At 34.6% G+C, this 17272-nt stretch overlaps 1 protein-coding gene across 5 annotated transcripts in view; it reads right to left on the reverse strand.

Annotated features, from left to right (window-relative positions):
* Positions 1-574: 574 nt before the first annotated feature.
* dpp6b (dipeptidyl-peptidase 6b) overlaps positions 575-17272 on the reverse strand; it is a 135185-nt gene continuing 118487 nt past the window's right edge. For all 5 annotated transcript variants that reach the window (XM_030161236.1, XM_030161234.1, XM_030161239.1 and 2 more), the window contains exons 16-26: positions 15804-15916; positions 14142-14189; positions 11594-11692; positions 11438-11507; positions 8906-9100; positions 8762-8816; positions 8560-8662; positions 8395-8450; positions 8203-8275; positions 8037-8110; positions 575-1883 (exon numbers count right to left, since the gene is read on the reverse strand). In XM_030161236.1, coding sequence (XP_030017096.1) covers positions 1743-1883; positions 8037-8110; positions 8203-8275; positions 8395-8450; positions 8560-8662; positions 8762-8816; positions 8906-9100; positions 11438-11507; positions 11594-11692; positions 14142-14189; positions 15804-15916 — 1027 coding nt within the window. In that variant the 3' untranslated portion in view covers positions 575-1742. The remainder of the gene's footprint in view (positions 1884-8036; positions 8111-8202; positions 8276-8394; positions 8451-8559; positions 8663-8761; positions 8817-8905; positions 9101-11437; positions 11508-11593; positions 11693-14141; positions 14190-15803; positions 15917-17272) is intronic.

Below are 17272 nucleotides of genomic sequence, written 5' to 3' on the forward strand. Positions count from 1 at the left end.
GCATTACACACAGTGTTACATAAACATTTGGTAACAGGTAGAATATTGTTAAAATTTTGGAGTTTGGGACTAAAATTTGAACAATTTCTACAGTATTCCATCTCTTGTTATTAACACAACTACAGATCACAGTGGCTCTATAAATGCACAAAACATTTAGTAACAGGCAGAATATTGTTAAAATTGCACATTTCGGGTTGTTCATCTTTGTTTTCATTTATGTATTTATTTGCATTTTATTGTGAAAGAATAGTTTTGTAGATGTAAATATTTTCACAATGTAATCTTATTTTTTCTTACTTAAGTTTTTTCCACATAATTTTTCACAAAGAAAATTTGTAGTTGTCATTATTTATGGGTTATTGTGTTGCTATTTTTACTTTAGATCACACTGGTCTGTCTGTGGAACCTGAACCAAAATGGTTTGGACAACCTTGACTGTTCAGGTTAATCTTTGCACTTTCTTCCTGCGGGCCGGAATGGAACCTTTGGTGGGCCAGATTTGGCCCCCGGGCCGCATGTTTGACACCTGTGCACTAGAGTGAAGATTCAAAGAAGTAAAGACAAAATGTGATACATTTCAAAATGCTTTATATACAAGTTGCACATACAACATAAAGACTTAAACAATATAAGATTTATACACTTTGTACATCAGCTGACTAGAAACCACTGACAATACTAACAGAAAGTCAAGCCGTTTAACACACAATTCAAATAAATCCACTAAATAATGGAAATTCAGCATAGTTAACTCACCAGTATGTCAGTTCAGAAGGTAAATGTCATGAATTGTATTTGCAAACTAAATATTAATAATATATTTTTTTTTTTAATACCATCTTTCCAGCAGATACAGTTTTCTATGATTTTGAGACAAAATGTGCCATAACTTGACTTTTTAAACAAACTTTGAGAAAAATTAATCGGTGGTCTGGCTTCGAGTTATCAACAGAATGCACCGTTCAGACAAGGCCTATTCGTATTCACTTGTTCAAAGTGTCAGTGGGCTCCTAACATAAACACTTCACCCACAGTAAGGCACAGTGACTAAAAGAACCATAGTTGAATTCAGAAATATGCAAAGGGAAAATATGGTTTCATATCATTTTTGTATAGACATGTCGTTTTTTTGGAGTTCAACACAAATTATCATTGTGCCCTTGTTTTGTACAGCAACTAAGGACTGATGCAGCCAGACATCCACTCATAGACACAATACTATCGTAAGACACTGAACAGAGAAATTCAGAGAAACAAGTAGCAGTAATCATACTCAGGAACACAACAGTCAGTAAGTTGGTTGGCAAGGTTATCAGATACTGGCAGCCTTTCAGAAGTTAAATGTCAACATAATGAACTGATCTGATAAGGGGTATTTTGTGCTGCAAAGCGCTCGATTAATGTGGCAGGGTTGGAATGGAGACGCGCTGCTGAAGGGGACGTTACGTTGATCCTCTATCCGTCCACCAGAGGGAGTACTACAGAGACAGCTCCTTTAATACTATGTCCATTTAGTCCAACAGCAAAGACAGAGAAGACTGTTCACATCTGAGATTTAGTCGTCATCCTTCGGCCTGATTTCCTTGCCAGCACAAGGTGAGGAGAGGGGCCTTGCACATGCAGGCTCTGCACTTCAGAGTAGACCTAAAACCAGACTGGACAGCAGGAGGAGAGGGTCGATTCGGTTACAAAGATATGTTGCATATTGTGCTGTAGAGGTGGCTGAGGCTGGAGCGGGTCTAACTGTCGTCCTCTTCCAGCTGGTCTTCTGTCAGAACCTCCGGCATCCGGAAACACTCCTCAAAGAAGTTGACCAGAGACTGGCTCAGGTGTTGCTGCGTCCCCTCACTGTGCAGGAAGTGTCCCTCATCTGGGTAGATCTGCAGACACAAGCACACATTCATGTACCTGTTCATCTAAACTGTTTTCAGCTGACCTCTAAATCAAGTCCTTAGAGTATAAAGATGGAAAATATGGCTGTCACTAACATAACATAACATAACATAACATAACATAACATAACATAACATAACATAACATAACATAACATAACATAACATAACATAACATAACGTAATATAACATAACACAACATAATATAACATAACATAACACAACAAAACATAATGTAATATAACATAACATAACATAAAACAACATAATATAATATAACATAACATAAAACAACATAATATAACATAACAAAACATAACATAACATAACATAACATAACATAATGTAATATAACATAACACAACATAATATAATGTAATATAACATAACACAACATAATATAATATAACATAACAAAACAAAACATAACGTAATATAACATAACACAACATAATATAACATACTATAACATAACAAAACATAACATAATGTAATATAACATAACAAAACATAATATAACATAACATAACACAACACAACATAACACAACACAACACAACACAACACAACATAACATAACATAACATAACATAACATAACATAACATAACATAACATAACATAACGTCGTTCCCAGAACAGGGAAATTCACTGGTTAAGGCTGGAACAGGATCAAGTGCAGGGCAAAGAAACTGTGCATGAAGCATAAAGAAAACAAAGAAACAAAAATAATAACCGTGCTTTATAGACTATATACATATTTTCATAAGAAGTAAAATTGCACAGAAATGCACCATATTATATAAGGATATGATGCATTTACAGTAGTGTGTAAAAGTAATTGGCCACCAGTAGTTTTGTTGTTTTAGCAACATTCTAATGACATATTTTAATATATGTATGCATTTATTAGTCTCTGAGAACAAGATACAACTGAGAACAGCATTAAAAACAAGAATTTGAGGAAAAAGAAGACAAAATGACTAGTATTTAGAGCAGGGGTGTCAAACTGTGGTCCTCGAGGGCCGGTATCCTGCATGTTTTAGATATTTCCCTCTTCCAGCCACACCTGGTTTAATTCATGATCAGCTCATCCTTATGCTCTGCAGAAGCCTGATAATGATGAAATGGCTTCCAGGTGTGATGGAAGAGGGAAATATCTAAAACATGCAGGATACCGGCCCTCAAGGACCAGAGTTTGCACTTGCACGTTGCACTTAATATAGTTGTTTAATACCCCTCAGCCAAATATAGTGTAAGATTCTGTTGAAAGTTGCAGCCCTATAATGTAGATTAGATTATCTCTGTGTAAAATTTATTACATACATATTTATATGTAACAGTACTCAGATATTATAATTACACAGGGCAATTTGACCTTGAAAAACTTGGTCAAGGTCACCGATTTTCAATAGGCTTCTGCTCCATGCCAAGATGCATCCACAGTATAAATTTGGTGCAATGCATTCTTCAGATAATGTGGTTATGTCATTGAATGGACAGACAGACAGACAGATGACAAACTGATTACAATACCCCTCGGCCAAGGGGTAAAAAAAAAAAAAAGTGAACTAATAAGATTTAAAAGATGATGATTAAATTGATGTATTCAGTTTTTGGTGTTCATTTTGATATGTCATTGGCTACTTTCTTTTTTAGCATTCCCCCAGAGGAATTATGTGAAAGTGACAAATATCTATTAAGAATACTGCTTGCTGCAGGCAGAAAAGCCATCACCAAATGTTGGCTTAAAAAGGACCCTCCCTCAATCTCCTTGGTGATAAAAATGGTCAACCAAATCCATTTAATGGAAATGATGACATACAATCTCCACCTACAGGTTCGGAAGCAAAATTTACAATGAACATTTAGTTGTTTTTTCTCAGCAGGCACTACGTCAATTGTTTTGAAACCAAACATATATTGATGTCATAATCATACCTAACACTATTATCCATACCTTTTCAGAAACTTTTGCCCATATGAGTAATCAGGAAAGCAAACGTCAAAGAGTGTGTGATTTGCTGAATGCACTCGTCACACCAAAGGAGATTTCAAAAATAGTTGGAGTGTCCATAAAGACTGTTTATAATGCAAAGAAGAGAATGACTATGAGCAAAACTATTACGAGAAAGTCTGGAAGATACTATTAAAGAAGAATGGGAGAAGTTGTCACCCGAATATTTGAGGAACACTCGCGCAAGTTTCAGGAAGCGTGTGAAGGCAGTTATTGAGAAAGAAGGAGGACACATAGAATAAAAACATTTTCTATTATGTACATTTTCTTGTGGCAAATAAATTCTCATGACTTTCAATAAACTAACTGGTCATACACTGTCTTTCAATCCCTGCCTCAAAATATTGTAAATTTTGCTTCCCCACCTTGTACAACAGCACAAGGGTGTAAAGTAGTGGATAAAATGGGACTTTTTCATTTAATCTGTGGACAGTAAACAGAATGTAAATGTTTGAATGTACCTGTGACTATTCCTGTTTGTTTTGTGCCGTATATTAAAACAATAAAAAATAAAGTACAAAAAAAAAAAAAAAAAAAAAAAAAAGATGATATTCAAAAGTGGAAAGTTAGTGTTCATGGAAAGTTAAAGTGTTTTTTTACGATTGTGTTTTTACAACTGTTTGTTTTTTTTTTTTACTTTGTGGATACGGCTGGAACCTGTAAATAATAATAAAGTATCTATCTATCTATCTATCTATCTATCTATCTATCTATCTATCTATCTATCTATCTATCTATCTATCTATCTATCTATCTATCTATCTATCTATCTAACAAAAAGGAGCAGGATGAAATGCAACTTATATACTCCACAAAATAACTTCAAAAATCGTACAATTCTGACCAACCCTGCACAAAATGCAAAAATGTTAAACATATTAAAAATAAACTCTGTCCATTTTATAGTAGCATTCTCCATTACTCACATATTATCTATCACACTGTATATCATAATATACTTTCCATAATAATATAATTTACTACGCATTGTGTATGTCATGAATGAATGAGATGAGATTCCCTGTGTTGATCTTCTAGTGTTTTACATCAGGTTTCATTCAACACAAATCTTCATGTTTCTTATTGTTTGGACGTCTTATTTCATGGGTCACACTAAATAACACCCACGTTTTTAATACTGTGCATATCTTTCCCTGTATTTTCTTGCTTTTTTTTTATAATAAAGAGACTCAGAAATATCGTGCTCATTACAACCCTGTAAAAACAGCATAGCTGAAGCTGGCCTTTTTTAATCAGTACTGTGTGTTTCCAGCATCACTGTCCTGTGAGAACCATGTATCTGTAAGAAGTCAACTTTTTAAAAGCTCAGAAAAACAAGTCTGTTTTCAGCTTTGTAGAAATGCGTTCCCCAGCGAATCTTAAGGGATTTGGTAAGTTTTTATGTTTAATTTAAGAAGGAAGAGGATTTCCTCAACCCACAGAGCAATTACTCACTCTTCAGCTCATCACAAACATTCAGAATTACACATTTGGATGCAAAACTCAAACTAAAATAACTATAATGGTCTCCAACTATAAAATCTACCTTTAAACTGGAAATTGAATCTCGCAGGATACAAGTACCACAAATGTATTCTAGACTAAGAAGTTGAATAAAAATAAAATTACAATTAAATAAATGTATAAAGGTCCGATCAAGCGGTGACATGTGGACAGATTTCGTGTTCAACAGTCTCTGTTATGTAAGCAGAGTAACTTATATGCATGTATTATACATATTTGAGTAGGTATTTAGAAACACTTTAACATTATGGGGAACAAAATTTGGGAGATAATTTTTTTTTTTTAGGTCAAAAATGTGAAATTCCTGCTCGGTAACACGTGGATTTGAAACGGACACCAATTTTTCAGCTTTACACAAACATTCAAAACATGTGGTTCTCGACAGAAATTGATATCAAGTAGGACAAACCTTTTAGATATTATGTTCAACTATGGTGAATTAAATTTTGGAGTAAAATATTGAAACATCTCTATTTTACTGACATGAGAATGTGGTAACATGTTGACAGGTTGCCATAGTAACATGTAGATGACTCTTTACCATTGTATGTATCACCCAAAATGTTGACTTATTTTTTAAAACAACAAGCTACATATAATCACAGTGATTTATTTAACATATTTCATACTAACACTGTGTTATTTACAACTTGTGGTGGTCCATACTGATATAGGTAAATTACAAATACAGAGTAATTTCTCAGTAACAGTTCACAGATAGTCTCTTTAAACGTGACATACATTTTCACATTTTTAGATCAAATTTTTAGCGTAAAATTCAAGCTATATTTTTATGTCTATGGTGTAAAAAATACAATCGATAAAATCATTTGTAGCTTTTTTTCTACAAGTGGTATTTTAAAAAGGATAACCATTCCATAAAATAAAGATCTTTAGCTAAAAAATGAGCCCACTTGATAAATGATGTGTGCAAATGTACTTTTTCATGTTGATGTTTACTTTCGCTTGATCGGACCCATAAATGATATGTAACCAGGTGGTAAAACATGTCTGTCTACAGGATAGTAGATCCATACGGTTTGAATTCTCAGTTTAATTCTAACTTTGGTCAGCAGAGGGCATATGTTTACTGTTGCACTTCTGTTGGTAGAATGTATAAAGCAGAGTTTGTGAACTGAAATTTCTGCTAAATTTGATTTACTGTGTTTTGTAATGAAATGTCATTGTGGCATTGTGGTGACTATATTTTGTTTTCTATCCACAGAAGTGTGCCACTGCTGTATTTGTGTACAGTATTTGCACTGAAATTGTGCTCCATTTGGGTCAAATTGTCATTTTTTGTTTGATTTGTTTTTATGGAGTGAAATAGCCCTGAACTATTTATGTTTTAACCCTTTCATGCACACTGGTCACCACAGTGGACATCTATTCTACAGCTGTTCTCTTGTATATTCATGGGTTTTGTTGTTTTAGTTCCATATCAGCCGACACAGAGGACACTTAAGCACCATCCCATAAACTGACATTCAGACCATTACTGTAACTTTGCTGTTCTTGATAAACCCGATCTGCACTAATATGTTTTAGTGTAAACCAACTGCTAACTGTTATTAGATTGTAATTAACAGTTTTCTTAATCAAAAAGGTTTTTCTTTTCATATTATCGCCACCAAGTGAGTAATAACTAGTATTAGAGTATGTTAAAATGTGAGAAAACATCAGATTAGCTGCATGAAAATGTTTTTATTTCATAATTTTTACACAGTCTATCAGTAAATATATGTTTCTTTGCTTCAAAAATGAAACGCATGGTGTCCAGCTGAGTGGACAGTTTTGCAACTCCACGAAAAACAGCTTCATTAAAAAAAAAAAAAAAAAAATCAATGACATTGTTTTTTAATGCCTAAAGAGGAATAAAAACACTCAGGAAAAAAAAAAATCTTGATTAAGGCTCTCATAATTCATGCATAAAAAGGTTAATGTATTTTATTTTCATTTCTTTTATTTACTGCTTTATTTAACAGGGACGTTGTACATTTGTTCACATTGCAGTAAATGCACCAGAGTTAGCCCTGTGGGTATCTGATGGAAAATCAAACCAAGGCAAGTGGAACTTGGTTGGTTGGTTTGATTTTTGGTTGTTTGGTTGGTTTTAATCGCATTGTTTTTTCATGCATAAAGAGGAATAAAAACACTCAGGAAAAAAATCTTAACTAAGATTGTCATAATTCATGCATGAAAGGGTTAATGACTTTTTGTCAGATATTTCTTTTTGGGAAATTTGAAAAGTACAATTTTTGAGAACACTATGCATTAGCAGAAATAAAAATAAAGACCCCACAAAATTGAATTTGAAGTTGTGTGTTCAATTTATCTCAGCTTCAATAAAATAAAAACACTTCACCTATGCATAGAATGAAAACGAAGAATATAGACCTTGTTAATAACAGTCTGAATTAGCCGAATAACTGCTAATCCTCCAAAGTTACAGTTTTTTTTTAGTTTTATGTTTTCTAGGACTTTTTCTTCATGCAGAAATGGTGAACAGAAATAAGTCCAAAAAGGAAAAAATTATATACTGTGACAAATCTGGAGCCTATAGGAGAACACTGCATTCACAGGCCTGTTCTGAAGCTTACCTGTAGAGTATAATTGGCCTTCTCGCTGATTAAATGGTTGATAAACTTGGCTGTGTGCTGAAAGTGGACCTTTTCTGCAACGGAGAAAAAGATTGGAGATATGCTTTAGGCTCGACGGTGCTCCAGCGACTGCATTTTTTTAAAGCTCAGAAATACAATGTCTTACCGTCAGCGGTGGGATGAACTATCAAGTACTGCTTATCCACGAGCTGACCTGCTCTGTGTCCTAAATTTGCCATCTGAGATAAGAAAGAGAAACATCCGACAAGTCAGCTTTTATAAAATGACTCACACTTTCCCCACCCACAGAGATGGAATACAGTCATGCATGATTTGGATAAAGAAATGGACATTTTACCGTATACACTCGAGAATCCGTCTTTGAGCCAAGATATCGTTCTGAAAATGCAGATGCTGTGATTTGGAAAAGAGAAAAACTTGCTTAAAAAGAGCAGGCACCTTTTAAAACAGACTAGATCTCATGAGCATGATGACTAAAGGAGCATTTTTAACAAAGTTTTACCATAAAGCTCAAAGTCTGTGATGGGGGAGACTGCTGTTCCACATTTAAGTTGGTTAAACTCCTCAGAGCTTAAGAGCAGAGTAGCTAAGTATCCTCCATAGGCCTGAACAAAGACGAAGACACAGAAACATGTCCAACTGGTTCACACTTTATCACTAGAGTTCCACAAATTTAATAGAACTAACAAAAAAATAAAAAATACCTTTCCGTAAACACCCATTCGATTCTTGTCAATATAAGTCTCTTTGGATATGAACCTGAAATTGAAAAAAGTGAGAGAAGGTGAGGTTTTGTACTTTTTAACAGGAATTCAAATAAGATCCATGGGGTTCAGCTTCAGTCTGACCTGAGCGCCTCCAGCTGGTCTCGCTCCTCCAGCTTCCCCAGCTTCCTCCTGACCTTGTGGAGGAGGTTGGTGCCTTGAAAGCCGCTGCCGTGGCCGTCGAAGCGAATGACGATGGTGCTGAAGCTGCTGACCAGAACCGTGGCCCAGTCCACTTGAAACTGCTCGGTCACCATCTGTCCGCCAGGTGTCCCGTCCCTGAAGAAAATGCAGAGGAGACGAAAATAAAACCGCAACTTAGACTGAAGAAGGAAAAGATTTATTACAGGAATATCTCATATAGGCAGGTTCCCACTCTTTCCTTGAAATTCTTTTCTAGGACATTTTCAGCCGCTACAGAGACAAGTTATCACCTCATAGACTAATCCATCCTCCTGTCCTCCTCATTCTTTGGAAGTGTTCTTTTCTACAGTTGTAACTTATGTTTACCCAGATTGTTTCTATGTTTATTACTCAGACATTTGATGTGAACATATACATGACGGCTAAAATTTGCTTAGAGGTCTTATTTATGTTTTTGTGCATAAGAAATCAATCTAAGTGAATCCCTAAAAGAACTTTGTGTTGGTAAATGCAAGTTATGCAAATTTACAGGATTTCAGTTCTGTTGCAACATGTTGATGGTCATATGAACTATGTTTTCAGGTCAAAAATGTCTAATTTCATCACAATTAATGCTATATTTTCATGTCACAAATGGCCAAGTTATATTTGAACTGAATTTACCTGAAAAATAAATATTCTATTCTTTTAGATTCCCCAGTTTTTCTTACAAGATTATATACTACATATTACGTTTTATTTTTACAGGTTGCAATATGGAGTATGGTGCTGATCCATCCTGCTTATGTTACGCCAATACATACATTAAGAATGTCACACGTCACTTTTTAAATCAACAGTTTTCTAATAATAAACATTTTTATAAAGAAATAACAATTCTATATTGTTATTTACTCTTTAGTATGATAATAAACTATACAATAAATAATTCTGATCCTAGTTTTTGCACAGGGATCATTTGTGTAAACAGTGACATGGCTGCCGAGCATCAGTATGATGGGATCTGTAACAACCATGTCACATCCGTCCACTGCCACATTTTGTGTTTTTGTTAAACTGTTATTGTTTTAGATCCACAATACTAACATTTATGAATAAGAGGAGAATTAGCAATAGTAAGTCTATAAGTTTATTCCTAATAAAGTACTGGCACTGACCAGATCATCATGGGTAATGTCACGTCCGTCCACCAGCAAAAGTTTTCACATACGTGTGCTATTCAAAATCCAATATTTCTGAAAATATAGCTTCCACTGTCAAATAATATCAGTAGTCTGTGCACAAATGTATTAGCATTATTTCAACACAGTTCTATGCATTTCTTACAACTTTTTTTTTTTGACAAAAAAGGCCACTGATTTGACCCCCTAAGTAAATTTTAGCCAATGAATAAAAATTGATTCAACAAATTAACACAAAATTAGACCGATTGTACAGACGGATGTGAATGAATGGGCGAGTGGACAGGCAGACAAATATAGACATATATATTTTGTTATTATTACTTTATGCACAAACTTAATAAGTTAAACATAATAGATCAAACAAAAGCTAACTAAAAAAACTCTGTACAGAAATATGATCAGTCATAATTATCAAAATGAGGGAATTAGGGGAAAAAAAGTAGGAAAAAAAAAAAAAAAGTAGTGTGAGATACTCCCTGGTAAAATGTCCAAATAAAAGAGGATACACAAGCAAAGGTGTTAGAAAAATGGGCAATGATGACTGGGAGTACAGTTGGTGTCGGCTGCTGCCTTATTGGTACAGACAGCTGCCTGTCAGCCAGCTGAGCCCATAAAAAAAAAAAAAAAAGGAAAAAAAAGACCTTCAGCAGTTCAGGAAAATAATGGCCTCATCGCTATTTAAGGAAAAAAATAACTTGTAGTGATTTGTAAAATAACCTCCACGTGAAGTTTCTTTTTTTTTTTTTTCCTGGTTCTGGTGTCAAATGCAGGCTCACCACCCACAGATAAATGCTGACAGTTAAAATAATGTTCCTTACTCTATCCTGTCATTCCCATCATCCATCTCATCATCATCTGAGACGTCACTCTTCTCTTTCTGATGGATCTAACTTTGTTCTTTCAGTGAAAATGAAAAAGCCATAGTTACAGCTGAAATACTTTTAAAACTTTTATCCAGCATAACCAGCACAGCCTCCATAGTTCAACCTGGAAAAACATGGTGTGAATCATAAAAATATTGATTGGACTAATATTATCGCAGGACCTCTGTGTTCGCTCTGATACGACGGGTCATTTCAATCTCTTAAGCAAAACTACAAAACATTTGTCAGTTACAGCTGCTCAAATGTGCTTATTTTACCTGTTTTTTTTTCTCTTTGTGGTATTGGATTTATTATTTTTTCACATTTCCATGGGGCACATAATTATAATTGACTCACTGGAATAAAAACAGTATTATTTTGGTTACTGCTAAATACAGAGAGCAGTCAGTGGTGTTTGTACTTACACTAGCAGCAGTAAGGGGTAATGGGATGTATCTACAAATCCAGCTGGTTTCAGGATCTGCATCGTCAGAACTGCAACAGCAAGGAAATCTGATGCATTAGGGGACATACACACGACACCATACCCTGTGAAATTCTATATAGACATGGATACGTACTGTAGTCGTCAATGGTGATAATTTTATACTCCACTCTGGGCATCTGCATGTTATGGTACGTGGTGTTCACTCTGTCATTGGTCTCCACATTGAACACCTCTGCGAGTTCAGGAATAAAAACATTGTTATTTGTATTTTTCTATCTTGTATATTTGTATTTGTATTTTTTGTGCTTTGTGTATTTAGTGTGTGTCCTGCTGCTGGATGCTTGAATTTCCCTCAGAATCAATAAAGTATCTCTAACTAACTAACAAACTAAGTAAGCAAAATTATTTTTAGTGTAGCCATGTTGGAATGTAATAGAGTATAGATTACTAGTTCCAAATGTAGCAAGTAATGTTATTAAGGCAAAAAAATAAGGTGACCTTTACAAAGGTTTTAAACCAGGGGTCTCAAACTCATGTTCTTTCAGGGGCCGCATTCAGGCCGATTTGATCTCCAGTGGGCCGGACCAGTAAAATAATACATAATAACCTATAAATAATGACAACTCCAATTTTTTGTCTTTGTTATTAAATTATGAAAAAAACTTACTTTTTATAAACTATCCAAACAAAAAAGATGTGAATAACCTGAAAAAAGTGAAATTTCTTAAGAAAAATAAGTGCAATTTTAACGATATTGTGCCTCAACTTATTATTTCTACATGTGCATTATGGCTCAGATCTATAAAGACACTAAACACTTAGTAACAGGCAGAAAATAGTTCAAATTGGGTTTAATTTTCTTCAGACATTTCAGGTTGTTCATATTTGTTCAGCTTATTCACATTTTATTGTTACAGGATAGATTGTAAATGTAAATATTTTCATAATTTAATGTTATTTTTTGCACTAAAATAAAGACAAAAATCTGAAGTTGTCATTATTTACAGGCATAATGTAATATTATTTTTCACATCAAACTGAGAAGAAAATATGGAGTCATTATTTTTTGCAGGTTATTCTGCTGTTATTATTTTACTGGAGATCATATTGGTCTGTATGTGGAACCTGAACTAAAATGAGTTCTACAGCCTTGACTGTGGAATTTTTGCACTTTACAAATTCATCCCATGGGAGGAACTGGAACCTTTGGTGGGCTGCATTTGGCCCCCAGGCCGCATGTTTGAGACCCCTACTTTAAACAAACACTAAAGCTGAAAAGTCCTAAAATCATCCATTAAAACATTGCACCAGTATTTACTTTAAAAACACTTATTAACCCCTGGATATCCACCAGATCAAACCCTCTAAAAACATATTACTAGCACCAATATAAGGATACTACCTATCATTAGAAGGCTTAGAGTCTACATATTTTTTTTTTACTATTTTGGTATTTTTACGGTAATCATGAGCAATAAAAAAAAAATTCATCATAAAGTCAAGACGTGTCGAGGATTATTCATGTTCCTTTAGTCCAGGGGTAGTCATATCAGTAAATTAAATATACTGAAATATGTGATTTTCAATGAAAAATGCTAAATAAAGAGGGTAATATTGTAATAAATGGTGATATATTCCTTAGGGAAAGTTTAATGTAGATAAAAACAAAAGCAAAAAGCAGCTCTTGTTCTTTAAAGGTTAAGTTTTATAATTTATTATACATTAATTTATAAATACTAAAATAGCGTTGTTATTATATCATCATCTGCACTGACTACTGAAAAAAGCAAAACATTGAATCAATGTAAAAAAAAAAAAAAGTTCTTCAGTTGGTCACATCTAATGAAATGAAGTTGAGTGAACTAAATAAAATCGAATTGAATTAATTCAATTTTTATACAATTCAATTTGATTTAGTTCACTCAATTTTATTAGATGTGACTAGGGATGTAACGATTTCATATTTCATATCATGGTTATTGTACCATTATTATCGCGGTATTGTTGAAATGTGCTCAAAATGTTCAAAAAGTACTTATACACACACTGAAATAATTTAACCATGTTGTATTTTGAAAAACAAAAAACAAATAAAATAATAGGCATAATGTACCTTCTGTTGGCAGAAACATTCAAATATTAACATGTAAACATCAAACATACAAATGTGCACTAAAGATGGCACCTTATGGCCATTGTTTGACCATTTTCCATATCAAGTTTGAGTTGTTTTAGTTTCTTTTTCTTAGATAGACTGATAGAAAGTCTCTCTCTCTCTCTCTCTCTCTCTCTCTCTCTTTCTCTTTCAAAGCGCGGTAATCAAACACGGTTATCATGATAATTAGAATTTAAACGGTAATACTAACCGTTGGGAATTTTACCGCAGTTTATCGTTATACCGGTAATCGTTACATCCCTAAACGTGACCAATTGAAAAACCTTTTTTTTTTACATCACAATCAGATGAAGAAAGTTATAATTCAATCTGGAGAGTCTGGAGAGTGAAATCCTTAAATATAACTTGAATTAAATGCAAAGTTTCTATTGTAAAATGCGACCATTAAAACAACACATTTATCTTGAGGAACTGAAAAGGTTTTCAGTTACTTTTATTTTGTCATTTAATTATGTAACACCATTCCATGTAATTGGTAAGGTAACACTGGAAACTCAACACTCACTCTGTTTGTCATCGGTGCTATAAACAGCCACACTTGGTATATCTGGACCTACAGGAGACAATAGAGAGTACAACGTGTCAACAGGAGTGGAACAATTCAAGTTAAACACAATAAACATGATAGAAAGAAACCTCCAAATGCCTGAGACAATGACCCCCAGTCCTTCTCTGATACAGACTCTTGTCTTATCTTAGAACAGCCCGCTTAACCGGCTCCACACTTTATAATCTACTTCTTTCCCAGGAGAAGTGGTTGAACCCTGGCTTACAATTTCACAGAGGAGTTACTCTCCAAAGATCCAATTAATGGAGAGAGCCACTGGCGCTTTTCCTCTCTGGAGTGAGCCCCCATAAACAAATCAGCTTCTATGGAAACTCTGTTTTTGCGCTTGGGGGGATAAAACAATGAGAGGGTGTCTCTGAGGGAACGTGAAGAAAGATCTGGTAAACAAAAACAGCGCCGCAGTAACAACGGGGCCCACTCTACTTTTCATTTGTCAAAGCAGGAAGCCGCTTGTTCTCTGCCAGCTTTTCAGCGGTATTCATGTGACAGTTTGTATCCAGTCAGACAAGACATTTATTTTTTGTGGCTAATCAGAGGGATCCCACAGTGGTTTGAGGTTGTGTGCCAATGTCCAGTTCGATATGAGCTCTCAACCCGACATGGAGCGCTAATTTAATTATTCTTTCTGCAGAACACAGCTCCTCAGCAGAGTTTAATTCTCCAGAGTGCTGTGATGCAAACCCTCCTCTGCACACACATAAATGCACACACACACACACACACACACACATAAATGCACACATTGCTCTACACTGTAAGACCAGATAGTTGAGTTTACTTAAAAAATCTAAGGTAACTCGTTGCCTTAAAAAATTGAAGTAATGAGTAATAAAAACTTGATTGTATTAGACATAAATGCTTGATTTGAATGGAACTGCTATTTTAAGTACAACACACTAAATGCCAAGTTAATTTATCTTAAAATTTGTTGCAATGTCAAATGCTTTGTATAATCATTAGACTTAATATAATCAGTTCATTTTACTCAATTCCAAGTTGATTTGAATTAAAGTTTTTTGCAATATAAAGAGGTTTGTATGGTCATTCAACTTAATGGAAGAAGTTAAAGCAGCTAGCTAAATGTCATTTGCCAGTACAGGAAGTATTTTTAATTTGGTAAAGCCTTAAAATTTCCATTGTACAAGTATAATTTTAGATGAACAGTAAAGCCATTGTTCTTCCTATGGCTCTGACTCATGGTGCAGCTCTACAAAAATACAAAAACAAACACAAAAAGGCCAATAAAGACTGACATACACACATTAAGTCAAAATTAACACTAACACCACAACCCCGCTGAACCCCTGCACATAAAAAGAACACATTTTCAACAACATGCCCAATACCCACAATGCAATGCGGAGATAAAAAGGTGCAGTCATGACTCAAACTTAGTGATTTAAATCAATTCAACTTAAACTTTTTTTGTACGTTCTACTATGTCTGCAAATTAGTAGAGTATACTTAACATTTTATAGTAATGTCATTAAACTTAAATCATTTAAGTACATTGTAATTAAAGCATTTTAGTAAATACAACTTACGGCTTACAGTGTAACAATAGTCACAACTGGAGATACTCAAGGTTGTGGTACCCACCTTTACAGTTGAGTACGAAGTACTGCATGTTGTGGCTGAATGAAACATCCACATATCTGCACTTGAACTCACACGACAGGCAGCAGCGGTTGAATGGAGGAATAGTGTCTGCACTGTAGGACAGAACCGAATGAGTTAGGCTAATTCAAGCTTTTAGACCAGGGCTGTCAAAGTCATTTCAGTTCAGGGGCCACGTACAGCCTAATATGATATAAAGTGGGCCCAGTAAAATGATATAAAAATAGGATAAGAGCTAGTGCTGGTCAGCGATTAAAATTTTGAATTGCAATTAATCATGTGGATTTCTGCGATTAATGACAATTAATCGCATAGTTATATGGGGGGGGGTTCAGACTCGAAGTACTCTGGTGATAAAAAAATAATTCCACATTTCAGTGCTTACAAACAACGTTGGCCATCCAAAGACATTTAAAATGAAAATGTCCATGTAAAAGACCGGTACTTTTCTCCATGTTTATGTCCCCACCAGTTTATGTCCGGTTGTGAGTGATTGACAGGACTAGTACTAATACTAATAAGCCCAATAATATGTGATGTTCAGTTGTTAAAAGCAAGCAAAGGGGGCCCTCTAGTGGTTGGAATAAGTTGCACTAATGTATGTTTTGTCCTTTCGTTGTTCCCGTAGTCAGTTCAGACATAAGAAGGAACTAACAGACACGTTTCTTTCACTCTGTTTGTATGGCCCGAAAAACTTTTGCCTGTGAGTATTTTATGTTCACTTGCAAGAACGAATAGTATAAAATATCTCTGATGTGAACCTTTGTTGCTGGATAAAAAGACGTTGTAAATCTTAGGTTAATCTGTAAATGCTAATCGTTAGCGTGTCTATGGATTTTCCCTTTCAAGTTAGCATCGAGCTAGCGATCCTGTTCCCATTCGTTTAAATGTATTTTGCCATGTAAATGTACTAAGGGAATGAACAGAACTGAGACATATTTTGTATGAATGTTGCAGTTTTACAGTGAGTCTCAAGTTAAAGATTTGGAGAGAAGTTTTGGGCGTCCGGCTTTTCTTGGGAAAGCTGTTGTCTATCTGCCGAGCTAATCGCTACACACAAGCAGAGGCAGAAGAATATGAGTTATAATAAAACGGCTTTAACGTGAGATAAAAAAAAAATGTTGGCGTTATTTAATGAATGCGTTAACGCGGTAATAAGGCATTAACTTGCCCAGCCCTAACAAGAACTTATAAATAATGTCAACTCCAAATTTTTTTCTCTGTTTTTGAGTGAAAAAAGTAAAATTCCATTAAGAAAATGTTTACACATACGAACCGCACTTTAACATAACATGAACAAATATGAGCAATCTGAAAATTCTTCAGAAAAAAGTGCAATGTTAACAATATTACGCCTAAAGTGATCATTTATACATGTGCATCACAACTTAAAGATTGAGTAAAAGGCAGAATATTGTTAAAATTCCACATACTTCTCTTAAGACTTTCCA

This window comes from Sphaeramia orbicularis, chromosome 17 (genome assembly GCF_902148855.1).
Source record: "Sphaeramia orbicularis chromosome 17, fSphaOr1.1, whole genome shotgun sequence".
Classification (NCBI taxonomy): domain Eukaryota; kingdom Metazoa; phylum Chordata; class Actinopteri; order Kurtiformes; family Apogonidae; genus Sphaeramia; species Sphaeramia orbicularis.